The sequence below is a fragment of the Empidonax traillii genome, unplaced genomic scaffold (genome assembly GCF_003031625.1).
Source record: "Empidonax traillii isolate 1590-97213 ecotype Southwest subspecies unplaced genomic scaffold, ASM303162v1 scaffold119:size1479319, whole genome shotgun sequence".
NCBI lineage: Eukaryota > Metazoa > Chordata > Aves > Passeriformes > Tyrannidae > Empidonax > Empidonax traillii.
Genome location: NW_020955312.1, coordinates 1,439,032 through 1,466,641, shown reverse-complemented (window position 1 = coordinate 1,466,641; position 27,610 = coordinate 1,439,032). Strand labels below are relative to the sequence as shown.

The following is a 27,610-nucleotide window of genomic DNA, read 5'->3' as shown; positions in this document are numbered from 1 at the left end:
AAAAGAAAAAAGAAAAAAAATCCGCTGGGATCTGCCTGCACCGGGACCTCCTTCGCTCCGGCTCGGAGGTGGATGCATTTTTCATGAGCGCTGGGTGAACAGGTGCAAAGTGCGGCGGGGCGGCCCGGCCCCGCACCCCGGCCCGTTTCTTGTGCGTGTCTGTGTGTCTGTCCGTGTGTGTGTGTGTGTGTGCGCCCCGGCGTGTGCATGTGTGCGTGTGTGTGCTAGGAGATTATGGAGAGCAGCGACCGGGACATGTACCGCCAGTTCCAGGACTGGTGTCTCAGGACTTACGGGGACTCTGGAAAAACCAAGACGGTGACCCGTAAAAAATACGACCGGATCGTCCAGCTCCTGAACGGCTCCGAGTCGAGCTCCACGGATAATGCCAAATTCAAATTCTGGGTCAAATCTAAAGGCTTCCAGCTCGGCAACTCGGACGAGGTCAGTGGTGGTGCTGGAGGAGGGAAGCAAGTGCTGTACGTGCCAGTCAAAACCACGGTTAGTAGAGAATTGTCTTCCTTGTTCTATGTCGGCCGCTGCAGCCCGCTCCGGGAGCGAGAGGCGCAGGGGGAGCCGCAGCCACAGTTGGCTCCTTCCTCCCTCTTCCCCCAAGTCATCATCACCATGTTGCGTTTGCCTGTCACATTATACACCGCCGAGGTCTTTGTGGGTCCTTTCATTTAAAGCGATCGCGCGCACAACGCACCCCGCCGGGTCGGTGTGGTTCTTCTCCTCGTCCTCCTCATCCTCCTCGTCCCTCCCGTTCCCCCGGGCCGCCGCGGCGCGGTTTGGGTGGGCTATTGTCCCGCCGCCTCCGCCGCTCTGGCCATTGTGCCGGGCCCCGCCGCCCCGGGCAGCGGCCCCCGCCGCCGGCGGGGCTGATGGATGGCGCACGGGGGTACCCTGCCTGGCACTAAGCCAGGCGCGGCGCCGGGCGGTGGTTCCCCGGGATATCGGTTGGGGGGTTATCATTTATTTATTTATTTATTTATTACTATTTTTTTTTTTTTTGTTAGCCCGCAGCCCCGAAGCCGCCGCCGAGCGGCCACGAAATGTGCCCGGCTTGGCTGTGAAGCGCCGGCTGCGCTAGTAAGGGGCGGCGGGGGAGAGAGAGGATGCTCAACAAAGGGAGAGCGGGGTTCCGCATGAGCGAGGGAAGGGTGTATTTTGTGACTCTTTCTGGGGTCGCGGGAGCCTCTCAGCACTCCATTCAATGCGGTAGGGTGGCGGGGCATCCCCGGCAGGCGCTGGCGCTGCGGACTCGGTGCAGGTCTGACAGCAGGAGAGCTATTATGCTTGGTGGTGGCAGGAGCGACAGATTTTCCTTTTTAAGAAGATGGGGACTGTTGGTTGCAAGTAGGTTTTGCCTATTGAACTCTCTTAATGTATCGTTATTCTTACTTATGTGCTGGGTCACGCAAACTAAGCTTCTTTTGTCTGTGCGTGGGGCGGGTGTGGAGGGGGAGCCGAGAAAGGAAACCCAGCAATTAAAAATATTCCTGCCTGGGCATTTGGCTTGGATGAGCAATATTCTCTTTTTTCTTTTTTCTTCCCCCCCCCCTTTTTTTTTTTTTCCTGGAGTGGCAGCTTATCTGGACCTAATGGGAACATTGCTGAGTGGCGCAGCAAAGGGGGCTTCTTGGAAAGTATTCTGGGTTGGGTTGTGACGTAGGCTGCTGGGGAAATCTGCCTCTCTTTGCCTTGCTGAAGTCATAAACCTGGGCATTCCCAGAGGCTGGCTTCTACTTGCCCCCTTGTCATCAGCTCTGTCGTGGCTGTGAGGAGGCAGAGACAGGAAATTAATTTTAAGGAGTTTACATATCTGAAGATTGAAAATGAAAAAGAAGCTCTGGACAGAGTTTGTTCCTTCTCTATGGTTTTTATTCACTGAAGTGTTCCGGGTCTGCCTATAGATTCAGGTTATTTGGCAGATATCTATTCTACTGTTAGATGACTGCTAATTTCTGAGGCCAGAGGGTAACGTAGATGCAATTTATAACAAAAACGTCGTCTAAAGCAAAAGTCTCCAAATAGGTCGGTATTTTTAAATATCTCTTCAGCTCACTGAAATAATTATTTTGGTGAGCCAGCGAGCGTGATTGTATATTCCCAAGACTATCCTTTTCACCACAAGTTCAAAACTGTAAGCAAATTCAGTATTTTTTAAAATTACATTGACTTTGCTACTAAAAAAAAAGAGAGTAACGTTTATTTTACAAGATGGGATTTAAAAATTAAGTGCTTTTTTGGGCGTCTGAAATACAAGACTCAGTGATGATCAGGTTGTCTGTTTTCTCTCACCTTTGCTATGCCATGAAAGCCTGGAGTCCCACCTTGCTTCCTGTTTTCTATTTTTAGAACACAGAATCAATTTTTATTTTATTTTCTCCCCACCAGGGATTTCAGTCAGAGGTCGAGCATCTTGCTGGTCTCATCTTTGTGCATTTGGGGAGTCAAACCCTTGGCTGTGAATGTCTCTGTATGTCCCTATATATGTATTTATATTAATATAGAAGTAACTGGGTTTGGATAGCTTAAGCAACCAAGCAGGCATTCTAATAAAATAAGGATGTCTGCTAATGAAATCAAGAAAGGAAAGTTAGCATGACCTATCTGCAAGCAGTTCCTAAATAGCTGTATATTACCTGAACAATAACATATAAACCTTTACAGAACAGATCTTGCATGTAGGTAGAGTTTCTTCCTGCAGGCAAATGTAAATCTGTTGTCCAACACAAATGAGAAAAGGTGTTGCTTGGCACTCCCATACAACATTCAGCTCTGAGAAACAAATGACACCCTCTCCTAAACCTGTGAATCTGGTGCAACTATGCCGTCACAAAAGGCAGAGGAGTATTTAAGCAGACTTGCAGAGTGGCAATGGTTTTTATGGGCTATTTCCAGAGCTGGGGCAGCACTGAAAGCTCAGAGAGAACCTCTGTGACAGAACAGGGATGCAGCCCCTGGCCCAAAGGAAGCCAGTGGCAAAGCTCCAATTGACTCAAGGGCCCTAGAATTTCACCCAGCTGGGAATGATAAGTTACTGGGGGAAAAAATTGGATTTTCATCAGACAGTAATTGTTGGTAAGCCTTAAAAGCCCCTTCTCTCATTTCTTTAACTCTTACAATTATTTAAGAGTTTATTAATTTACGACCATTTGGAAACAGCCCCACTGTTTTTGGTTTTTCCCTTGTCTCTCATTATTATCCTGTACATTTGAGCCTGTCCAGTCTGCAGAGAGAACCCCAACTGGTAACAGACCCTCAGACTGTGAATCTCTCACTCATTCTCTCCCTCTTCTTGTCCATCACTTGATCTCACCATAGGTAAAAGCAATTTCAATTTAAAGTTAATCACTGTTGGCAGCATGAGCACTCCCCGTGCAGTAACAGGATGGATGAAATTACAAGTTGGACTCTACAGTCACAAGCTGGTCAAAAATAAGCAAATATTCAAATGCTTCGTTAGGAATTATTCTCTCCTTGAAGCTTTAAGATTTGCTGCTCAGCTTTGCTGTCAGCCAGAGAGATTTGCTCCTGATGGTGCTGTAATCCACTGCTGCTGGTAATTAGACATCATTACTGCTGCGTTAAAGGGAAAGAGAGAAGGAGAGAGGACAGGCTGGGGCTAATTAACTACTTGATTCTAATGAAAGAAAGAGAGCCTGATAGCAACTGGGAGGTTGCACCGGAACAGGCTAGATGTACAACACAGACTTAATTGAAGCAGGGGTGTCTTGCAGTCTCACAGTAGCTGAGGCTTGGTCTGCTTTCATATTCTGTGGGCAGTAGCGCACAAGGTATTATTCTATTTTTCCCTTTCCTGGTTGATAAGTAGCTCAAAATCACAGGCCTGTCTTCAGTATCAAGTTTAAGCATGCCAGCAAGGAGACTGCATAGATGATTATGTGCTGGCTTAATCTATTTTACGGGTATGGTCTTCTCAAAAGCAACAGGAACAAATCAATTTCTGAATGTTCACATCCCTCTGTGGCCTAGGAGATGCACTTTTGGTCACCAGGCAACAACATTCCCTGCAAAACAGCCATTTTAGGTCCTGAGTGGGATAACACGCAGTAAGGTATTCCTATAGGCTTAAGGTATTCCTACATGCAACCCAGCAAGTATTTCACTTTGCAAGTTTTCAGATTGCTCCTGTTACCACTGTAGATTTTCTTGCATTAAGCCCAAGCTGCAAGCAGTGGAATTATGCCTAGCCTAGACACACTGTATAAACAAAACTGGTTAGGCCAACAAATATGCCAAATGGTTGACAGTATTGACTTTTAGTGGTTGGTACTCACCAACCATAAGGAGGCATGGAACTACTATTTCTAGTATGATAACCTTTCTATTGGTTTACATGATATTTGTGGTGTATTTTTTAATTTATTTTTTCATAGTTTTTTAGCTGGAACTGTTTATTGATTGTCAACTTGAAAACAAATTTCTTTTCACCACTCTTCTTCCTCTGGCTTGATGTTTCCTGTAGACAGAAATATGGACCCTAAAAATCAGTTGTGATTTAAAAAGAAGTTATGAAATAATGGCCTGAGCTGGTATCAGCAGATTTTAAGCAGAAGTTCCCTTTGAAAGAGAAGGGCCAAGATGACTGCAGGATACCTTTCAAGTATAGAATTTACACAATATTAGCAAACTAATAGAATATAACCTCAAAGGCCAAGTTCAGATTACTTTTATGTCATTACTAATTTGGAATGACTGCACTGACTTTAATGATATCACAGACCTAATGTATGATTTTTTTCTATGCTTTCTTTTATATTTTCCAACTACAAGCAGAGAGTGAACTTTCATTCTGACACCAAATTTTGTTCAGTTTACTTAAATCCTCAGATCCTGCAGGAGGATCTGGTACCTCATGGGTTGCTGCTAGCAGAACCAGCAAGGCTCCCTGCAGGTGCAGGGCTGTACTACTGAACCTGATTACAGGATTTAGGGCTTAAAATTATAGGCCAGTCAGCTCAAAGGAACAGGCTGTATCCCAGCCCACCTCTTCTGTTGGACTTGAAGAACAGTAGATAGACATTTGAGTTTATGTTCTTTTTGGTTTTATATAAATTACTTTGTTCATGAATAATAGAAGAAAGAGATCACCATATAAATAGCTTATATGTAAAAAATTATTGCTTTAAATTATCTTACGTTTTATATTGTTTATTATTTTAGAGCATTTTATAACAATCTGAAAATAAGCATTTTTTTTGCATTTCTCCCCATTTTGGTCATCATGAATATTAAAAAGATGTATAGAAGTCTTTGTCAAATATATATTGGTAGCTCTATAGCCTACTGAACTTCCAGCACACAATGGCAGTAAGTACTGCAGAAAGGTGATGCTGAGGGTGAGCTGTAATTTATCCCAAGGTACAATTGTGCAAGGAGTTTTCAGTCACATTAAATGCACCTTCCAGGCTCGGGAGCAGTATTAGAACCCTGTCTGGTTTTAACTGCCCACCACATTTTCCTTAACCTCTGCTCAGGTCTGCAGAGCTTTGTCTCCTCCCTTTACCCGCACCCTCTGCCCTGCTGTTTGCAGACCTCCCAATAGACTCTGTGAGGAGGGATGCTGGTGAATCACACAGGCAGTGCTGGAAAATGGTCATAGCAGATGGAACAAAACTGGTTTAGTTGGCAACTCTTAATGCAGGCATTCAGTGAAGTGTTCATGAATAAAGAGAATAACTCTGTCCTGGAATTTAAAAATGTTAAAGCGGCCATATGTAAGATGCCATTTCCACACACGTTTGTGAGAGAGGCATTAGGAGAGGAGGAGCTGAGATTTCTTAATAACAATGTTCAGTTAGAATTTTCAAAAAAACATGAGCCAGAGAGAACAGATTTTTAAAAACCAAGTATTTTAAGGTAGAATATGTTGATGTTACTTTAGAAACATTAAATAAGGGTGTAGCAGTGCACAAACGAAAACTAGCACTGATATATCCATCCCATCTCACACATGTAGTGAGAGGCAGGACAACAAATTCAGTGCTATCACCTGGGCAAGGGCTCAAAAGCCCAAACCTTTCCAGTAATCAGAAACAAGAAGTCCCAGTTTAATTTGTATGGTGCTGTGAATCTTTGCAGAGAAGACTGAGGCTGTAGTGAACTTGTTTCTTCACTCTTATCCTCAGTCTCTTGTCAGAGAAGCTGCACTGGATTTGGTCATGATGAAGGGACTGCTGCTCAGATGCTGCAACCCTGATTTTCTTTAGATGTACTGAGTGGTTTTTTTGTGGCTATATAGCTATGTGATAAGTGGGAAATAAGCAGGTATTTGCTGCAAGGTTAGGGCTCAAGCGGGCTGATAGACACCAGTACAGCATGATGGGAATTTTTCTGATCTTGTTACAGAGAAACTTTCTTCCCCTAACCTCTTGGGTGATCATCACTGCTCTTGTTCGACACCTTAGGCTGAAAGGAGACACAATCTGGAGAGACTACACAGAGAGACCCCACATACTGAGGGCTTCTCATGCTCGGGCCCCTAGGGGAAAAAGGCTAGTGCCAATGCTGGATGAATATGGAAGTTAATGATCCAAATTTCATTTTACGCTACAGAAATAAATTAAAATTGGCTGACGTTGAACTGTGAGTTTTGGTCTGCTGTTGAAAGGAGGCAACCAGCAGCTGTTTGGTCTGAAGGAAGCTATTTGGGTGCCGATCTTTCCCTGTTATGCAGGATACACCTGTTGAGAGTTTGCTGGTAAAAGAGGAACAAAACAAGCAGGGCATATAAATGAGACAGCATGGCAGGAAACACACTCTCCAGGAGGGAGGATCATACCAGATTCTGCAGCCTCCCTTGCACCACAGAGCATCTTCTGTTTCTTGTTGAGTAGGTTGACTCTGGTCAACACAGCCTTCAAAATTAGTAGAGCTTTCCAGGATGTAAAAGATGTTTTTGTCTTGTATAAGTAATTTTAGACTTCCCGGAAGCCTCTCTGACTGGAAAATGCAGGGGGTATTACCTGGTGCAATGAGAGTTGTTTGCATTGTCCTGCAACAGCACTGAAAGTGATCCTGCAGCTTGCTTAAATTACCTTTTTGTTCTCTTTAAATAGATGAGCCTCAAAACCTTATAGTTCCACTAGCAAGGTAATTTTTAATGGTTTATAAGCATACAGCATCCGGGTAGGCATTATCAATATCCAGGGAAGACATGCTACAACTTTTGGCATTGAGCAGTTTTCCAGATGCAAATTTCCAGTTTTCCAGATGGATTTTCTCAGTGATGATCAGCTTTATCACAGACCATTGTACAGACTTCTAACTGCTTATTCACTAACTCTGCAAGCTACAAAACCTGAGTTACTGTGTGCATCTGCAGGGGTTACAGCTAGTTGTTGAAAGTGAAATGTGGGGTTTGAAACATTTTGTTATAAATGTGGATACTCTTTAACTTAAGGGGCCATCTGTAGCAAATGGTTTAGTTAATAAAACTGATCTATGTTAGAGTCAACCTCAAGTAAATACTTTTTGTCAGAAAGAAATATTCTGTATAGACTTGGAAGGGCAATTTTTATCAAATGAGTTACTTCAGCCTAGGATGAAACTCATTCAACCTTTTATACTTGAGAGCCTGCAATTAAGCTCTTTTGGGAAACGAGAGGTTTTATATATTGTATTGTATTGCAAGTATTGTATGTATTGTAAGGTCTGTGTGTCTGATGGTTTTGTACATTTTGTTACTCCAGAGTTTTTAATAGAACAAGACGTGGATGCTATAACATTTTGACTGTACTACTTAAAAAAATTTAGGCAATGAGATTACTTGCACTTAAATGACTTACAGCTCTAACTCACTGTACAGTTTTTAAATGAATACGTCTTGTGATTGCTCTGTTTGTTGCCTCTGGACTAATACATACCACTACTAACATTGCCAGGTGAATTTTGTAGAAAACTTTTGTTCAAGGCAGATCCAGAGCTGAAGTAGCTGCCACTAAATCATGACCTATCTGTAGAGTAAAGCAGCATCATGCTGGCATGTGGAAAATCACACTTAGGAATAGACTCTCACGACCCCAGACTGATAGGAGTTAGAAGCAAGTAATTATATAAGTAATTAGATACATAAGAGAAGAGCAGCTAAGGTATGGCCAGAGGTTTCAGCAGACAGGAAAGACAAGAAGTATAAACAGGTTTCACAGAACCTTATTTTTCACTGTGTATCTTCATCTTTTTCAGTGTGTGATTGGGCTAATAAAGAAATACCTATCCCGGGGTTACATTTTTCAGCTGATGAAACTGAAGAATGATCAGAAATAGGGAAATAAAAAAAGGGGTGATATTAAATTACAGTGCATCCCTGGGACTAATACAAGTTCAATAACACTAAAGAATTTAAGAAGTAAGTAATTAAACTATTATTAAAATATACCATTTGCCACTATACATGGCAATGATACTGGAGTATGGACAAAAAAACAAAGAGATAAAAATAGTTCATAGAAATGACAGACTAGTTAACCATGTTGCAATACCAAAAAAAAAAAAAAAAAAAAAAAAAAAAAAAAAAAAAAAAAAAAAAAAAAAAAAAAAAAAAAAAAAAAAAAAAAAAAAAAAAAAAAAAAAAAAAAAAAAAAAAAAAAAAAAAAAAAAAAAAAAAAAAAAAAAAAAAAAAAATCAGTAAGAATCATTTAAAATGAAGTTAAGTGTTAATATAACTGTACCTCGTTGGTGGAACTAATTTGGATCTTGTGACAGTTAATTATATTTTTCTAACTTGTTATGTTCAGGAATCTTTCAAAAATTTTCAGGTGAAACTTTGGTTCTTGCTTCCTTCTGAAATGAAACCAGTCTGATACTGACTTTATTAAAGCAGGATTGAAACTTTTGTTATGATGACAAACTAAAAATGGTGAAGAGTTGGGAAACCATAGGAAGTGTTTGAGAGCTATACAATGCAGTCCATTGTGTAGGTATACAGACACATAAGTATATACGTATACATAGGTACACAAAAAACTGAGGGAAATGAAGGAATTTGAACACTGGATGGAAATACAAATTAATTAGGTTAAGCAAGTGAAAGAAGAATTGGGAGGTAAAGTAGAAATATCGTAAAAAAGTTTAAAAAAAGGAGAAATCATGTCAGGCAGAATTCTATACAGACAATTGCCAGATAATCTGCATTTTTTTGCCATCATGACATTAGCTTTTTGAAAGGAAAGGAAGAATTCAAGCTTTTCAATCACATTTAAAATGAATGGAATTAGTATAACATCTTGAGGGAAATATTTAGGAATAGTTTCAAACAAATCAATAAGTGTATCTAAAACAAGCACAGTAGGTATAATAAAAACTGGCATTAGGAAAAGTATAGAGAATAACATTGAAAACTTATTCTTCTTGTTAACTAAATGGTATGTCCCTGCCTTTAATAACATGCTTAGTGTATTTATCTCATCTCTAAAAGGTCACGACAGATGAAAGGTCCATGGAAGGTAACTAAGCTAATTAAAGAAAAGGGATATTTATAAGAGAAATAGTTTTAAAGGGTTCTATCACTCAGAAAGGTAAACATTAAGAGAAAATGCACAGCAGAAAACAGACATGTAAAGAGGTGGAAAGAAGATGAGTAAAATAGTGTGGTGTAAATACTGGTGAACAGCAGAGAGAGAGGATTCACCAGTCACCCTTTTTAATTTTATTTCATCTCCTAAGACTCTTTTGACAACCATCTCAGAAAGTAAATTCAAAGCTAGGCCATTGTTTTATGACCAATATTGTTGGGGATGGAAAGTCTGCATTAGTGCCCCTAGAGAAAACCTGATTGATTAATTAATTTTTTTTTCCAAGAATTTTACAGGAGAATAATAGGTCTGTGGCTCTTGTAAGGATGTAGTATGCTCTTTATGTCAGTTCAGCCTTGCTGTCTAGAGCAGAAGGGAGGACAAGGTCATGTTTCTGCCCTGCCTGCTCTGTGTCACTCGGAGCACGGGCATTGGTGTGATGGCACGGACCTGCTGCCTGGCTCTCACCTGGTGTTTTGCTGCATCTCCCCAGGTGTTTTCCCACAGAGCATCTCTCAGGGCTAGTCATGCTCCAGCCCATACAGTCAACATAAGGGGAGGCTTGTGGGGCGTGGTGAAATCCCAGGTTCTTCCCATCCCCTTCTCCTTTGTACTGAATTTTAGCATTGGTCTCTGTCTCAGCCTTCATGCTCTTGTTTCATGAATAGATTATTAAGTTTTAGGTATGTGTTCTTAGGTTGACTGAAGCTAGCAGAGGAAAATAAATCAGTCATTATTGCGTAATGTACTGTATTTTGTTTTGGAATTTGTTTATTTACTAATTACTGACATCTTTTGCAGACTCCCTTGCAGACTGGTACTAGATGGCTTGTTGGTCAGTTTGACTGCAGCAGTTTCTATGGCTTGTTGCTGTGGTGATATTACTAGTCTGGAGGAAGGAGGGAAACCATCAAGAGCTCTGGCATTACCCTGTGTGGACCAGTGCATGAGATTATTGTGATTTACACAGAACATTTGCAATGAACTACCTCTAGTTTCCAATTTGCTGCACTTGTGATGAGAAGGAATGTGCTGTTTTCACCTCTGTATTTTTGTCTACCTGTGCTAGCTTTCTGTGTGTGTTTATTTGTTGCAACTACTACCAAACTCTTACCATGGTGGGAAGAAAAGAAAAAGGAGCAGAATTATTAGAGAATTAATGGCAAATACAAGAGGAAATTAGCTCATTCAAATGATGACAGTTTCTGGAAGACTTTGCTTTTTCACCAGTGTGACCAGGAAGTATGGCATATATATAATTAGATGACTTGCCCCATTGTATTTCTCAAGGAACTGCAGTGGAAAGGAAAAAAGAATGTAACTTGCTTGTTCCTCCCTTAATCTAGACATAGTCATAATTTTTTTTTTATGACATCTTTTGATAACCTTTATCTTTTTATATTCTGAGAGTTCAGCAAAGCCCCCTGGCTATGGTTGCTGTAATACTGAAGTATTTCATTTGTAGTGAGCAAACAGTCAGCCTCCTCCTAATGAGTGCTACATTCAAATGCCAGGCATCCTTCTAAAACCTGTGGTTCAGAGAGACCTCATACACTTAGCCTTTTTTTTGTCTCAATTTGGGCTTATCTAACAAGGAGATGGGATAGTAAGTTCTGTATAGACGCAGCAGCAAACCCCAGAATTTTTCATAAAGACATTTATTGTAAAGTCATTGCATTTTGACCCTGTGGTTTTTTTTAGAAAACTTACACAAATCCTCTGCCATGTGTTACCAATGCACAAGGCCTCGTTATCATTGTTTTGGTGTAACTGAAAGTTGAATTGGACACATGAGGAGCTTTCAAAGAGTTAAATTTGCACCAAAGCAAATAATAAAGCAAAATAAATAAAGCTAGGTCTAGAACTGAATAAAGTTGGTTAAAATAAGACTACTGTCTTCCTCTTTAATAGCCCCTCTAAACAGAAAATTTCAGTATTATTCTCTTCAGCACAGTTTTGGCAAGACACATCAGACTTCGACGAAATTGTAGAACTGCAAATATTGTTTTACCTGTATTCCTAATTGAACCTTACATTTTCAACTTGAACCAAAAGGACTGCTTTCAAAAGCTGAGTAGGAAAAAGCATTCCTAAATAGGAGAAAGCGGGTCAAGTTTTATTAATAAGTAGAACATTTAAATTAATAGAATTCTAATGAACTTTGTGCTTTTCTGCTACTTATCATTGAACTCCAATGAATGTATAGGTAATTACCAAATTTTTTTTTAGAGAAATTTAATTCTTAATAAGTGTAAAGTCAGGAAAATTTTCACATATACGGACTTCAAAAAATTTAACAAATTTCATCATCATGCTTGCTGTAATTTGAAAGCAAGCAAAAAAATCAAGTACAAAGAGATAGTTAAGTGAAAGTGTTTTAAAGTAAATTAGTACTTTGCTTAATAGAGCCAAAGAGTGAACCAAGAAACCTATAAAAAAAGCTGAAAAACTATAGCTGTAAGAAGCTCAAAGGAATTTAGCTGGTGAAATTTGTGAGGCTTTGAAGGACCAATCCTGTCATCCTAAATAATGCTGGGTAAAATCCGCTCCTGGTATGGGACCATCAGAAGGTGTGTGAATATATTTTTTTTTTTTAATTTTGGCACAAAGATTATGCCCCTGTTTTGAAGACGTAATGCAGCACCTGAGGCATAGGCTTTGCAATGGACAGTGCCCGAGGGAGGAGTCCACTGCCCTGGGCACTCAATGCCCCAATCAGTTGGTTGACTGTGTGGCTTCAATAGGATATGTTTAGATAAAGTGTTTCTGTTTGTAAAGAATAATTTACCTCTAAGTGCTATCTGGTTTTGCCACGGTATGTTCCAGTGTGCTAGACCAGCGTTTAGCAAATGCATAGGCAAGTTTATAAAAAGGTATAAAAATATCTAGAAAGGTTTAATAACAGCAAGGCCAAAGTCAGATGTAAAAAAATACTAGGAGCACCCTGCTCCCACCTCTTAGGTTATTATCTTCTGCAGTGTTGGAGTTAAACTCAACACTGTATAGACAGCTCTCTTGTTGAAATCCCCATATTCTGATTATTTAAGGAGGGAAAAACTAACCTGGAGGATGAGCTTATCTCAGTCCTTCAAACTCTCCATGTATTTAAGTCAACTAAAGGAGCATCCTGTCCCCTTCCCATCTAAACATACCCAACATATACACTCACCCTCAATTACACCACTGAGGTTGTTTGTTTACTTGTTGTTAAGTAATCTCCCTTTTCTATGGATATCACATTAGGACATCTTCCATGGGGAGGATTCAGATCTTTATCCCTTTTCCCTGTCTCTTTGAACAATATTTGCATTAGAGCAATCCTGCTTCTAATATGAGCAGAAGAAAAGTGAGATGAGAGAGCAAATGGAGTGAAGTGTTAAAGCCAATCAAGTATAAACAAACTTTGGCTTAATAGCTTCCTGTGAGCTCATCCAAAAACAGGAAAGTCAGCTTCGGGAAAGGCTGAGGAAAGTAAAATAAGCCTGGAAAACACTTATTACACATTTCACGGTAATAATAATAAAGTTAATGAAGTAAACCAGGCAAAAGAAGGCTGATGCTTCCTGTTAGTTTGGTAATAAAACAACTTTTGATCTTCAAACTCAGTATTTAGGCAGTTAGGCATACCTATCAGCCACATATAAGCACAGAACAACTGTAAGATTTCCTGCCTGGAAAATGTCAGGAAAATGAAGCATGTTTTTTTGGGATGTGCGTTTTCCTTGGAAATTTGTCTTCAGCACGTTATTTGGATAAATTCTGTGTCTATTCCCAATCATTTATTACAACTTACAATTGTAACAGCATTTAGTTCAGTGAGTATCACAGCATGATGTAGCAAAAACTAGCTAAGCAGAATGTTGCCAGACACTGTAGTTACACAAATACTCGAATAAGTGTTAAAGCTCCTAGATACACCCCGCAGTTTGAATTTGGACGTGTTTCCTGTTATGTCATAGTCCCAATACCTATCTGATTCCGCAGTGCTACATGTTTTCCTCCATCCTTGTCATTTTTCTTTGCTGCTGCAGTTTATTATTTACTAATAGGCAGAGAACAGGTTTGTTTGTTTTTTTTTTTTTTTTTTTTTTCCCTCGTGTTGCCTTTATTTCCAGACCTCAAGGCCTGCTGTTTCTCATTTAGAATTCCAATCCAATGGCAGGTGCCAAGATTCAAATTTATATTATCTATGGGCAGGAGGATCAGCCCATTTGTGGGGCTTCAGTTGAACTGAACCAGTCCCTGCACTGGCTGCATTTTAATATTTTTAATCTTGCTTTGGAAGGCATGCTATTTTGGTGAGCAACCAAATGCAGTCAAAGCTGCACACAAGAGAAGATCTACAAATGGGTTTCTAAATCGAGGGTTCTGTAAAATTAAAAAGCCAAACCAAACCAAAACAAAAAAAAACCCTTAAAAACTTGTAACTGGAGAATCTATTAGGTCCAATCCACCCACAACCATCTGGAGCACTCAGTTATCTATTGAATTTATCCAAACAAAACTTTGGACATAAGATGAGCAGAAATGAGGTGAATAAGTTGAACTGAAATAATTTGCACATTAATCTTTTAAAATGTCTAAGGCCAAGAAGGCCAATTTTAAGAATTGCTGAATGACATTACCATAATAATGTGAAATAGACCATTTTAAAGGCAAAAGCTGTTCCCACTGAAGTCAATAGCAAAATCCCACTGACTACAGTAGTAGTGGGATTGGTCGGCTAAGTAGCAAACCATGCTTTAAAAAAATCAATACTTCAATTTTACAAGGTAATATGGATAGCAGTATAGTTGCCTATTATCAGACCTCATAGTCTGTGGATTTTATCTCTAATGATGGTGAGGTTCAGCACCTATCTTATGAATCATTGAGAGGAAAGACATAAGCCATTTCAAAGCATTTCCCCTACCCCAGCCGAGAAAGCTCTCCAGAGGCAGGATGCGCTGCACGGAGCATGCCTCCATCAGCGTTGTGCAGCGAGGATTACTCTGAAATGAATGACTGCCTCGCTCGGAAAAAAATAGCCTTAATCGCTGTGGATCTCGGTGTAGCGTTTGATGCCTAGGACTTCGATTGTAGTCCTTCATACGTGTCAACCATGAACAGAAATGTCCCAAAATGGGTCAGGTTTTCGTGTCAAACCACACCGATAAAAAAAAAAACAAAAACAAAAACACAAGCAACGTTTTTATGTTGTATTTTCCTTTTTACGTTTCAAGCATTTGCTCCGCTGTGATCCAAAATAGAGCTCCATCCCATACGTTCATCTTTACGCCAAGGATATACATAGATTTTAACAGAAATAGACTTGGGGGAAGGGGCTGCATTTTCCCTCCCCGACTGCACCAGGGCAGCGTGTTTATTCCCTGGAATGCCCACCACAGGGCTGCCGGGGTCCCTCCGCCCCGGGGCTCGCCGTGCCCCACCGGCGGTGTGTGCCGGGAGCGGGATGTCCCCTCGAGCCCCGGGAGCGGGCGGAGGCGCGGTGACCGTGACTCCATCGGACATAATGAGCGCGGCGGCTCGGCAGACATGTCCCTCACCCCTCCCCCTGCAGCCATATGGTGCCGTAAACAGCCGTGCGGGGACGGGGTTTTGTTGTTGTTGTTGTTGTTGTTGTTGTTGTTGTTGTTGTGTGTGTGTCCCCCGCCCCTTCTCTCCCCGCGGGTGTCCCGGGGTGCGGCCGGTGCTCCCCAGCGCTTATCCCCGGGCTCACCGTGCCGGGCATGAAACGGGCACGGGGGGCGGCTGCGGAGGGACCATCTGCCGGGGCCACCCCGCGTCCTGGGGTCCCCCTGCGGGAGGCAGCGCGGCCGCCACGCCAGCTGGGTGCCGGGGCTGCCCCGAGGGGGGCACAGCCCTCTCTCCCCGCTCCCAGCCCAGTGCCGGCTCCATTAATTGATTCAGGGCTCGGGCTGGCATTGAGGGCACGGGGGAGGGGGAGCGGGGAGAGGGTGTGGCCGTGCCGCCATCGCCTCCCCCCGCCTGTTCCTATGGAAACAGTGCAATACCTCCGGGACACACACACACACACACACACACGCACACACCCGCTCCTCGCTCCCACTCGCGGGCGGGGGGGCCCGGCCGGGCTCGGCCACCGCGCCCTCGGCAGCGCCGTTCCCATGGCGACGGGCTGCGGCAGCACCTGTGCGGCCACCGCCGCCCCCTCGGCCCCCGCTCCCCCCGCATCCCGAGCGGCCAGGCTGTGCCAGCACTCCAGGGAAAAGGGCTGCGGGTGGTAGGGGCGGGGAGGAAGGAAGGGGGGGTTGGGGGGGAAGGAGGGTGTGGAGAAATCCTCTGCCCCCGCTTTGGTCGCGGCCAGGCCCCGAAGCCGTCAGCAAGCACCCACGGTGGGAAGGGAATACCGTGCGGTGAAGTAAAACATCAGCTCCGGTGTATTTTCAGCGCAGCAAAACCCCTGTGGCTGCCTGGCGTGGTGGTTACTGCTAGCACTGGTAGCACCCTGAGTAATGCTAGTGGTGGAGATGGCTGGGTGATGGAATCACTGAATCATAGAATGTTAAGGGGTTGGAATGGACCTCAAAAATCAACTAGGCCCAAACCCCGTGCTATGAGCAGGGAAACCTTTCACTAGACCAGGTTGCTTAAGGCCTTATACAACCTGGCCTTGAACACTGCTGGGGTTGTTTGTGACATCCACAACCTCCCCAGGCAACCTGTTCCAGTGTCTCACCACCCCTGCAGTAAAGAATTTCTTTCTAGTATCTGATCTAAATTTCCCCATTACTCCTTGTCCTGTCACTACAGTTTCTGACGAAGAGTCCCTCTTTGGCTTCCCCTTCAGACTCTGGAGGGTTGCTATGAGGTCTCCATGCAACCTTCTCTTCTCTAGGCTGAACAGCTCCAACTTTCTCAGCCTGTCTTCATAGGGGAGGTGCTCCAGTCCTCTGATGAACTTTCTGGCCCTCCTCTGGACTTGCTTGTAATATCTTCCACTGTCTGAGCAGCTGTGTGGGCAGCCATGGATATGTTTCAGTACCAGCCAGCCCTGTTCCCAGCAGAGGATGGGTGCTGGTGTGCATATGCAGGGATACAGCTGGTACCTATTTTATCAGGGCTGGACTCCTAAAGTGCAGCATGGCCATCTAGCACAGGACTCTGGGAACTATCAGTTTGACTTAAGGAAGCCCTTGACTTTGGAAGCAAGCCCCAAATCTCCTAAGTAAATTCACCATGAGAAGGTGAGAAGGGTCTCAAACGAGACCCTTCTAGCAGATGTATGACACACTGCACTACACATGTAATGCTGCCTAGTGTTACAGCAGCTACAAATACTTGCTGTAAATAGTGACAAAAATGTCATGGCTGGCATGATTTGAGTGCAGGGAATGGAACCGAAACCTCGTACCACTGTCTCTGCTGGTGTTCACCCTCACTTTCTGCTTTTGCCTGAACCCAGCACTTGAGACATCTCCTGCTTACCAGCCCTGGTGCTCTCATACTGTGTGTGGGTGGCTATATGGTATGTAGTGCAGTATATAGTTACAGCTATTGCTGAAAAGGAGTGTTGCTCCACTTTAGCTCTCAAGGTACTAAACTGGCTATTACAGGCAATAAAAATGTTTGCATATCGTTATGATAGGAAGATATGCTTTTGGATCCCTGACATACAAGTAGTAACCTGATATATATTGAAGCCAGGACCGTGCCCTGAAGAAGACTTGTGAATCCCTTCTTTGTAGCTGAGGGGGCAGCCCAGAAACTGGAAGAGGGGGTGGATAAGAGTAATGTACTTAATCCTAGGTAGTAGATGAGGTTTCTCTTTTAGTTGTAATATGAGAAAACTAATTTTTATCAGCTTCACTAAATGCTGGATTGCGTGTCATCGAATACAGCTGCAGGACTGTGATTATCTTTAATACAACACAGCTGGGACCTAAACAGATAGCAAAATATCTGACCAATAATAATCTCACACACAAAAATAAAAATTGAACTCCTTTATGAAAAACTAACCACAAAACTGTATCTGTACCGTAAAGATGTTAACGTCAAAAAAGAACAGGATGCTTTCTCCTTCTTTATAGGTGTTAAAATAGCTCCAAAATGGAGTGTTATCAACTGTTACAATTTCATTGTGAGTCCCATGGTGTTTGTAATTTTTTCTTTTAAAAATCCCATCTCTAGTCAAATGCTTGTGAAAATTCTACTTTTGTGTTAAAAAAAAAATGAGACAGAAATCCTTTAGTAATCCCCACAGCTGTACAGAGGAGATTGCCAGTCTTAGCAACAACTCCCTGTCAGTTCTCAAAATCTCTCAAGGACCATGGATATTTCATTATCAGCCTTTTGACTGCTGAGTGTATAACGTGCAGGTGGTTAGTGTGGTTCTCGAAGCTGATACTGTTGATTTATAAACTGAAAATGGTCTTGCAGACTGCTGTTTGAGAACATTCACTTTAAACTCCGCAAATGTCCCAAGTGGACCCTGCAGAGTTGGAAATGAGGAAATAATATGAGTGTGTTTTGTTCCTAAATCATAACATTTTTCAGGCCAATTTAACGATTTTCCATACCCTATTTCATTAATTCAAACATCAGTTAAATAATTATCCTTAAAACAAAGGCCATAAATAATGAAAGATGAGAAAACAAAGGATATAATTTCAGCAGAATCTTTTCAACATAACACATAGTAAACTCTTTGAAAAAAATTCAGAAGGTGCTCAAAATAACAAAACCAGACAAATTTAATTATAGAGATAGGAACACTGAATGCATCTTAAATTATATAAAGCTCAGCCTCATAATAGGGGAGTCTAGAAGCTTCAGTTTCTGAAGTTGACAAATCAGATTGTAAAAGCTTAATATGAAAAAAAGTGCCAGAGTATGCTGCACCATAAAGCGAGACCTGGAGAAGGAGAGCATTGTAGGAAACAGCACGCTGAAGTCCCTATTTCCCAGGTCCCATCCCACCACAAGCAGGACACATTCCTTCTGCTGCAACACAGGAGCACAGGAGGATCAAATGTGAAATCAACATCAATGCCATTATTTTTTTGTCCTCTTCATAGTAATAGGTTGACTTCTGGGGGACCAAAAATGCAAAATAAATTGCTACAATAAGTACAGCATCAATAACTCACAAGAATTAATTTGGAGAATTTATGTAGCTTGAGTTATATATAGAATCAGCTGAGTTGATTGTGATGGTTCCTTCTAATCATCACCACAGCATGAACAGCAGTTTGAGGGAGGTGACTCCCCTGTTCTACTCTGCTCTCATGAGATCCCACCTGGAGCACTGTGTCCTCAGCACAGAAAAGATATGGACCTGTTGGAGCAGGTCCAGAGGAGGTCCATGAAGATGATCAGAGGGCAGGAGCACCTCTCCTGTAAAGACAGGTGGAGCAAGCTGGGATTGTTCAGCCTGGAGAAGAGAAGGCTTCAGGAAGAGCTTATTGTAGCCTTTCAGTACTTGAAAGGTACATATTGGAAAGACAGAGAAAGACTTTTCACCGAGGCCTATAGTGACTGAACAAGGGACAATCATTTTAAAATGAAAGAGGGTAGATTTAGATTGGACAGAAGAGATTTTTTACAATGAGGGTGATGAGGCACTGGGACAGGTTGTCCAGGTTGGTGTGAATGCTCCATCCCTAGAAGTATTCAAGGCCAGGTTGGATTGGGCTTTGAGCAATTTGATATAGTGGAAGGTGTCCCTGTCTAAATCAGGGGAGTTGGAACTAGGTGATCTTTAAGGTCCCTTCCAACCCAAATCATTCTGTGGTTCTATGATTAAACTATGATAGTTTAACTGAGGTTTGGGAAGGATGAAAGAAACAATTGGATGCTAGACTGGATACTGTTGTTGTAATAGGTTTTTTTTATTTCAGTGAATATGAAGGCTGAAACATACACTGAATGAAGAAGGAATGTCTATATGATATAAGCAGAAACCAGGAGACAAAAAAACATGGGAGAAAAAAAAGTAGCATCTGAGCACAACACCTAGTAGGAAAAAATTAAATGGAGCAAAGGTTTTTGCCTCGACATCCAAAATCTGTGGGAGAAACAAGGAGTTTTTTTTAGGGTATCATCAGAAATAATAAAATGTATTTGTCAAAAAAACCTGAAGAAAAAACTATTTCTGACCCCTGGAGGAGAGTGTAATGGTGGCATTGTGTTGTGAAGTGCTCTCAGATGGCGAGTTACTGTTAAAAATGACTGAACAAGATGGGAAACAGGCTGCAGTGGGGAATAGATAGATGGGCTAAAACCCCAGATACAGAATGAAACCTTATCCAAAATGCATCGTATCAGCTGGTGACAGCTACCTTAAGGGTCTGTTCATTTTTCTTAGGCTACATTTAGCCAGCTTGCCATGCCAGTAAAATACTGTTGAATCAAATTGAATTTAATTTCACACACACCCCTCCTAGATGAAAAACAAGCACACATATTTACCAGACATGCAGCTGTGCCTGATGTCTCCTCAGGAAGCAAATTCCAGGATACATGCAGAATATCCCCAATGAAAAGTTATGCTAGAAATGATTTGATTTGATGCGAAATGACTGTGTCATTTTCTTTTAAAGATTGTAGCAAACACAAAATATAGTACTGTAGTAGGCTATTTGCACAGAACAGGGCCTGTGTGCACTTTTTAAATCCTCTTGGTGATCCATGCTAGTTTGGCAGTTGTAGACAGATTTTGAATTTAAAGTTTTCCTAGTGAGGGAGAACTGGTCTTGTATGTAGTTTGGGTAGCAGGTGTGATTCATCAACAAAGTAATAACATATTTCTCTTATACAGACAAGGCTTAAATCATGTAGATAAAGTGCATAGTCAGTCCCCATAGCTGATTCTCTCTGCTGGTGCAAGTGCAGCAAAGCCTTCTCAGTTTTTCTGGGGAGAGTTTTTGCTACAAAGTGCAAGCAAATGAGTGGGTGCAGTGTATTTACAAAAAGAGAGATGTGACACAAGGATTTCTACTACACTGGTGTCCTTGATTTTACTAAATGTGTCATGAAACACATGATCTCCTTCTGCAGTGTGTCTTGGGAAATGTAGTCCAGGAAGAATCAAGCCTGATGTAAAGAAAAGGTGAAAGTTTGAGAAAAGCAAATTGCAGCTTCTTGTAGGTAGATGAAGAAGATGAAGTTTAATGTTAAATTGATGCAGAAAGGAACAAAATATTGTGTTTGAAAATTCAGTCCTTGTAAAGTTTTATTCAGCAGAATAAAAATGTTCATGTTGTCAGCAGCAGCAAGATGAAAACAGATGTTGGCTTTCCTTGTAAGATAAACTTGAAGCTTTATGCCCTTAGCCATCTCTGATGTGTATGTGAAACTGTGATCTATGTATTTGCTGAGGAACTAAACTATTGATGGTGTGTCCCTGGTCCTTTGCAGGCAGAGCATCATTTTGGACAGAATAGGATGATTTGGGAGGTCGAGCCATAGTTTATTAAAATCGACGTGAGTCTTCAATGGGATTTTAAATTCTGCTCTTATTTGTGAAGAAAGAATGTTCTGGACCCCTTGCAAGGGAAGCTGGTTTTGGCAGGAGTAGAGCAGGAATTGGGAGATACACTGGAAAGAAATAAGGCAGTGACATGGCAAAGCCTTAGGGAGGTGATCACCTATTTCTCACTGCCACCAAGAGGCCCTTGATAACTCCTTCTCAGCAGATATGATCTAGTATGACAGAGAAACTTTATTCCCCAAGTGAGTACTAGAGAGAGTTAGTGTTATATCTGCTTTCCAAGTGAACATCCCTAAGAAACAGCAACACAACAGTCTGCAAACCTTTTATACAGGCTCTTGGCATAAGCTCAGCCAAAGTTTCTGTACTTACCTCTACTAGTCTGTCAAATAGTCTCTCAGAGGCAATGAGGAAACCTACCTCAGATGAGTCATTTAAGACAAGAAAACACATCATGAGCAACAGAAGGCAGTCCCTTTTCTGTCAGGGGATGGACTAAGTGGCCATTTAACTTCTTTTTCATCTGTCCCTGGTTTTGTGTAGTTTTGTCCCTCTCAAGAGATCCCATCTCGCATTGCAAGCTAAACTGTCACTTACAATTGGCTCTGGGTTGGATGGCCATATCCATCAGCCAGGCTGTACACATCATGTGTATGTCATGAGAGGAAGAGAAACATTACTGTCATCGCTGAAGACATCCGAGTGCTGTGTCCCATTAACTTAATGCAGCCAGTATACACAGAGGAGTGAGAAAATGGGCAGGTCACTTAATACCGGTGAATTACGGTTTTGCTACAGTTTGAACGCAGTAGTTTAAACTAAGATATTGGGTGACAGAGCACCAAATTCTTATGAACCTGATGAATAGTATAGTCACTATACTGCATTTAACACATAATTGAATTCTAATCCCATGTTTCAACTTTTCTTCCTGTTCTTGCAAACAGCTGGGAAATGTAAAACTTTATCCTTTTCATATAAAGAGAGAAAGTCTAAGTAAGGATACATATTGTTAATATGTAAGAATAAGTATGTTAATATATTGTTTGGCTCTTGTTTTGAGCACAGAATTGTAGCAATAATTACAAAACTTCATATAGTTTGCATATTAATCATTGTAAGTATGAGAAAATAGGCATGAATTTTAGACAGAGCAGCCTTATTTCAACTGCATCTTTCCTTTTCTTTCATCATCTGTTCTATATGTACTAATATTAGCGTGCAAAGCAATAGTGTATGGTAGTAAATTTGTGGGTGTGTCTAGATTAAGGCAGAGGCTTTCAAATTTGGGAGTCTTCATCTTGCAAATACTCTGATTTCCTGTCTTCTACCATGCATCAGATGTTGAGTAAATGTGGTTACCTGCTTATTTAAAACACCTGTTTTTGCAGTAGTGTTGAGAAAATAATGGTTTGACTGTTTCTTTAATTCTGTTAAAAAAGAAAAGGGATGGTGGGCAGCGCAATTAGTGATCCGAACTGCAGTGTACCTCTTATCCACACTAAGAAAACTCAGGAAGCTGTTACTTACAAAAACTAAGAAACTGAACTTACCTGATAAAACAGCATTTGCAAAGTCAGTGTTGTAATGAGCACTCTTCTGAACTGTTGGCTGCTCAGGGCCTGCTCCAGATTTGATGCAGGAAAAGTTCTGAATAAAATTTGTGTAAATGAAGGTCTAACCCCTTTCTACTAGGAATTTACAGTTCAGACATTGTCCTTTTCGGTTGCAGAGCAATATAATAAAGGAAAGTTGTTCCATTCACTCTCCCATTTAATAATCATATTAGATAAGACTGCAAAACATTTTAAAGAAAATTCACCCAGAGGCATATCTTTTAGGTATAGCCTTTTGAAGAAGAGGACTGCTATGCAGTAAAGGTCTGAATAAGGCACACAATAAACATAAACCCACTGAATTTCATTGCCAGTGGCATAACAGACATAGATTTTGATTTCCAGCCCTCTGATGAGTGTTGGTGCCTGAGCATGCCTGGGAGAACATGCACACAACCCCTGTGGAAATTGCTAACCATAAATCTGTTTAAGCCCTGGAAAAAGTCATGTTTGAATATTTGGACTGCATGAGGAGCTGCAGATGGACTGTGAGAGGAGCTGGGCGGGGGGGAATCAAAAAGTAGCAGGGAAAATGCATTTTATCTTACTCCTTCTCTAAGAAGAATCATTCTCACTCCCACAAACATTTAAGTAGACTATTCTCATTGCTTTCAGAAGGGCATTAAGGAAGACAAGGAAGACTTATGTCCTTAAGTGCTTATTGCAAGGTTGATGCATCTTATTTAGAGAAAAACTGAGTTTACTGGGTCTTCAGAGAAGTCCAGGAGACTGTTTGGGATGGTTGTATTCTCTAAGTGCATAAGCCTAAGACCAAATGGATTTTGGTGGGCTTTCATGAAGGTTTGTCATATGTAACATTAGATGGTTTCCTATTACACAAACAGCTTCAATGTAATATCTGATACAGAAGAGTTTTAATTCTAAATGAGATTACCAAAAGGATTCCTAAAGGCTCCCTTTTGCAATCACAGCCACCATTTTTCTCTGAGATTCTTTTTATATCTATTTCATTTACAACACTCTAACAAAAAATAGTTGGCAAGGTGAAACTGTAGATCAGTGCTGAAAATTTCTCCTAAGCAAAGTCTGGCTAATACTGACTTCAGTGTACAGTAGCAGCATGTTTATGCTGAATGGTGGTATGAACTCCCCATCTGCAGATGTCAGCCTCCTAACTATCATGCTGGTCAGGACTGAACATATGGTGGAGTAGTGTTTTTCAAAACTTGGTTCTGCTGGCAAGGATTGGCCTCTTCATGCTGTGGACCTTGTTTATGACTGAGGAAGGGAGGAACAAGAGACAGAGAAAAAAGTGATGTAAATGATCCGACTATCTGCAACAATGCTTCCTCACAGGAACACAGGATTTTTGCCTCTGGCACTTGTTCTTGCCTAGGTTACCCATGTCAGAAAAGTGTTACAGGAGTGAGAAAAAGTGTAGAATTAGGGAAATGTAATTTAATTAAAGAAAAACCCAACAAGTAAGTTACTAAAAAGTCCCACATAAGTCTGCTAATTTAATTTTGTAAAATCTGGTCTGTGCATGCACACACAAACATTAACAAAACTAATTAAAAAATCAATATTCTTTATTAACCAATTAATGCAGTTTAATGATGCCTTCCCTCAGGTCAGAGGGAGGATGTAATAACTCATGGGTTTTTTGTATATTTTTGGAAGGATAACTTTTGCACCCCTCCATGATGAATTTTCCTGAAGACCACGGTTATGTATTTGGCCCATGGCACTGCTGGACACACCACAAACCTTAATGCCAATATCTGACATGATATTTGCTGCTTCTATTTCAGACCTGGTGGAGAGATTGTGTATCCAGTGTTTTGCCTGATTTTTTTGTGTATTGTGTTGCTTCATCTGAGAACAGACCCTAATCCCTACAGTTCCTACTTTGCTTGTGTTTGTAGGTCATCAGGGCTGTCACACCACTGCTGCTAAAACCACATGCAGGCAGAAGTCATGCAGACTGCTGAGTCCCCAGTGGCCTCTATCCTGTGTCAGGTAACATTACCTGTGCAATTACAGTGAGCCCCTTCATGATCCCTACTCATTTGTCCTTGCAGAAATCTAGAGGGATCTCCATTAGAAGCTGTTAGTTTATACTCCAGGAATATTTAGTCTAGGAAGTACATCCTTGCTCCCTGAAACAAGCAGCTCTTTTCCAGTGTGGGAAGTATATCGGTAATGTGGTCATAGAACCAGGACATGCATGGAACATGGGTACCCTGGAGACTCCTGTCCCCTTTGGCATTGGAACTGGGGCCAGTTGTCACTATTCTGTGCTTGGCCTTGCAAGTGAGGTTGCTGAACGAGTGTCTGGGTTGTATCAGCACCAAGGCTTTGTACAGGTCTCACAAAGTCACAGATGTTTTCTTGTCTGTCCCTACCCATAAGCTGCATGTACAGCAAAAGTGCAGCTTAAAATTTGATCCCCAGTGTCTTACTGATGACGCTAATGAGGTTACCAATTAATGGCACCTAATGGTCTGTTGTAGCAGTGGTTTTGGTGATGGAGACAGCTGTCCTCTGGGAGCTGGGCTGAGACCATGAACTCATTTTGTATAAGCAAGTGAACAGCTGTTGTAGAAACATCGATGGGAGAGATTAGGTCACACACTTCATCTCCCTGCCACCTCAGGGCTGTTCCTTGCAGTAGGCAGCGGGTGAAAGGAGGAAGCAACTTTAAAGGACGAAAGCCCTTGCTGGAATTGCACCCAGGGATCTAGACACAAAATCACTACATCCCATTAGCAGTCTTCTGATTCATCCCCTTCCCCTGACTTTTTGAAGTATTTCAACAATTGGCTAGGATTTTGAAGCAATTTTTTTTTTTCAAGAAGTTTTGTCACTGAGCAGTGTTGATTTGCAGTGTGGTATCCTCTTAGCACCTGATTGCTGCATGTAACACTTGGTACTTGCGTATCACGTTATTTATTAAAAAAGTACCCTCTGTGAACACCCTTGCATCAGAGGCTTATAAGTATTTTGAATATAATTTTAGAATATACATTTAATTTTGCAGGCAGCACTTTGGGGTAGTGATTTCTCATTATTTAAGCTTCATTTCTGATTTAGGTTACTTTTGGTATACAGTAGTTGCATTTCATCAGTCTGAAAAAAGGTGGCATTATAGATCTACGTTGCATTCCTCCAGTGCTTGAATACCTGTAAAGTATAGCACACTTTAAAATACAGTTGTGGAATTGTTCATTTTTTGAGCATGACAGGAATGTTAAGAGTTAACATTTAATTATTAGCTTCTCCAGTTCGTTTTTGCTGAGCTGATGACAATACCAGATATTATAATTTAGGAAAAATACCCAAAATATACTAAACAGGCCCACTCAGGATTCACGCCTATTCATTTTAGAATTTCCTTCAGTCAAAAATATTAGAAGAGAATTAGTTGTTTTGTCCTTGTACCCTTATTCAGGAAAATCAAATCTTTTCATGCTAATAAAAGATAGAAAGAATTGTCTATTTTGAGACTAAAGTACAACTAAGATTTTTTTGCATTATATTTGCTAGAAACTTTTAGAAACAAAGTTTCATGGGAATTAATGTACAGTTTACTGAGCTGTCAGAGTGGGGAGCTGAAGTCCCTTCTCTTTACAATACTCACCAGGAGTAGTTGACCTTTGCAGATTAGCTGTGAGATTGAAAAGGCAGTTCCAATGCCAAGCATTTAGCTTGGCACTGCAGTCTTCTCTAGAGAAGTCTTGGAGTAACTGTTTGCAGCTTGGCGTACATAATTATCAGATAAAATGTATGAAGAGTAGAAAGACATTAAAAAGGGAATGTAATTTCAGTATTTGTTCACTGAGTGGACACTTGTGCTTCGGTGAGTTATTCTTCTATTTTTTGACTTAGCCTGATAGTATGTGTACAGTTTTTTTAACAGCTGAAGAAATCTGTACACAGAAAGATTACCTCCAGCCTCAGAATCTTTTCTTTGAACCTTTTATGGTGTCTTAGTTTGAAGAAATATTATTTCATAGCTATCTTAATACTTACTTTTATGTTCAAATTAACTTTCAGTAAAAGAATAACATTACTTTAATGAAATGAATTTTCACACCCTTTCAACCCTTTTCATGGTAGAACTGAAATCTTGACAGTTTTTTAAGCTTAAAAACTGCAATTTCTTAGAATTCACACAATTACAGAACATTCTGGTAGAAGGTCCTCATACCTAGATGACTCCTTTAATGAGTCATCAAGAAGGAATACATGCATTAGAACTTTGGTCATGAATGTAAAATTAAACAAAATGCTTCTGCTAAATTTGGCTGTGTTACACTCCTTCTCTGCTCAGTTATCCTTGATGTCCAAGCTAGGTTTATTAGCTCTTAGCTGCTTACCAAATAGTGAGCTTGAAGCGGGCAAGCGAAGTGTGCTGGATGTTTCCAGAACTGTACTGAGTATTTGCAAAACAAACAAACAAACAGACAAAAACCACCAACCCCCCCCAAAACAAACAAAACAAAATAAAACAAAAACAACCTTCAAAGTCAAAATTTAATTCTTTCTAATAGAAAACTAATCCCTTGGAAAAGAGACAACACCCTTTAGGGAACAGGAAATAATACAATCTGATTATAAAAAAAAAAGTAGTTATTGCTTTTCTTTTAGAATAGATAAACTTCAGAACCAGCTCTTGAATTTTCTTAGATCAGAAATTATTTCCAAGTTGTTTGTTTAAAAGGAAGAATTAATTGGTAAATTATATTTAAGTTCAGGTGAAAAAAAAGGTAATGCAATAAATTGCATTTTTTTTTCAATTATTCACCTTTGAAGTGAAAACTGCCAGTTCCCCATGGGTGCACTATGTGTGCACTTGCTCTCTCTCTGTGTCCAGTTCTTTGGTTTGAATGGAATTGTCACATACATTTCACTGAATATGACACATGTAGTGCCTGGATTAATTTTTCCTGTTCTAAACACACTGACTCAACAAACTTTTGTAGATAGAGTAGAGCATTAATTTGCTTTTCCTGTGAAAAAATAAAGAAAAGGAA

At 41.0% G+C, this 27,610-nt stretch overlaps 1 protein-coding gene across 5 annotated transcripts in view; it reads left to right on the top strand.

Moving 5' to 3' along the window:
- The first annotated feature begins 25 nt into the window (after positions 1 to 25).
- NOL4 (nucleolar protein 4) overlaps positions 26 to 27,610 on the top strand; it is a 191,146-nt gene continuing 163,561 nt past the window's right edge. For 3 of the 5 annotated variants that reach the window (XM_027883155.1, XM_027883154.1, XM_027883158.1), the window contains exon 1: positions 26 to 501. In XM_027883155.1, the coding sequence (XP_027738956.1) occupies positions 235 to 501 (267 nt within the window). In that variant the 5' untranslated portion in view covers positions 26 to 234. Of the gene's footprint in view, positions 502 to 15,862; positions 15,920 to 24,499; positions 24,594 to 27,610 lie in introns of those variants that run through there. The other 2 variants (XM_027883156.1, XM_027883157.1) reach the window with 2 other exon arrangements.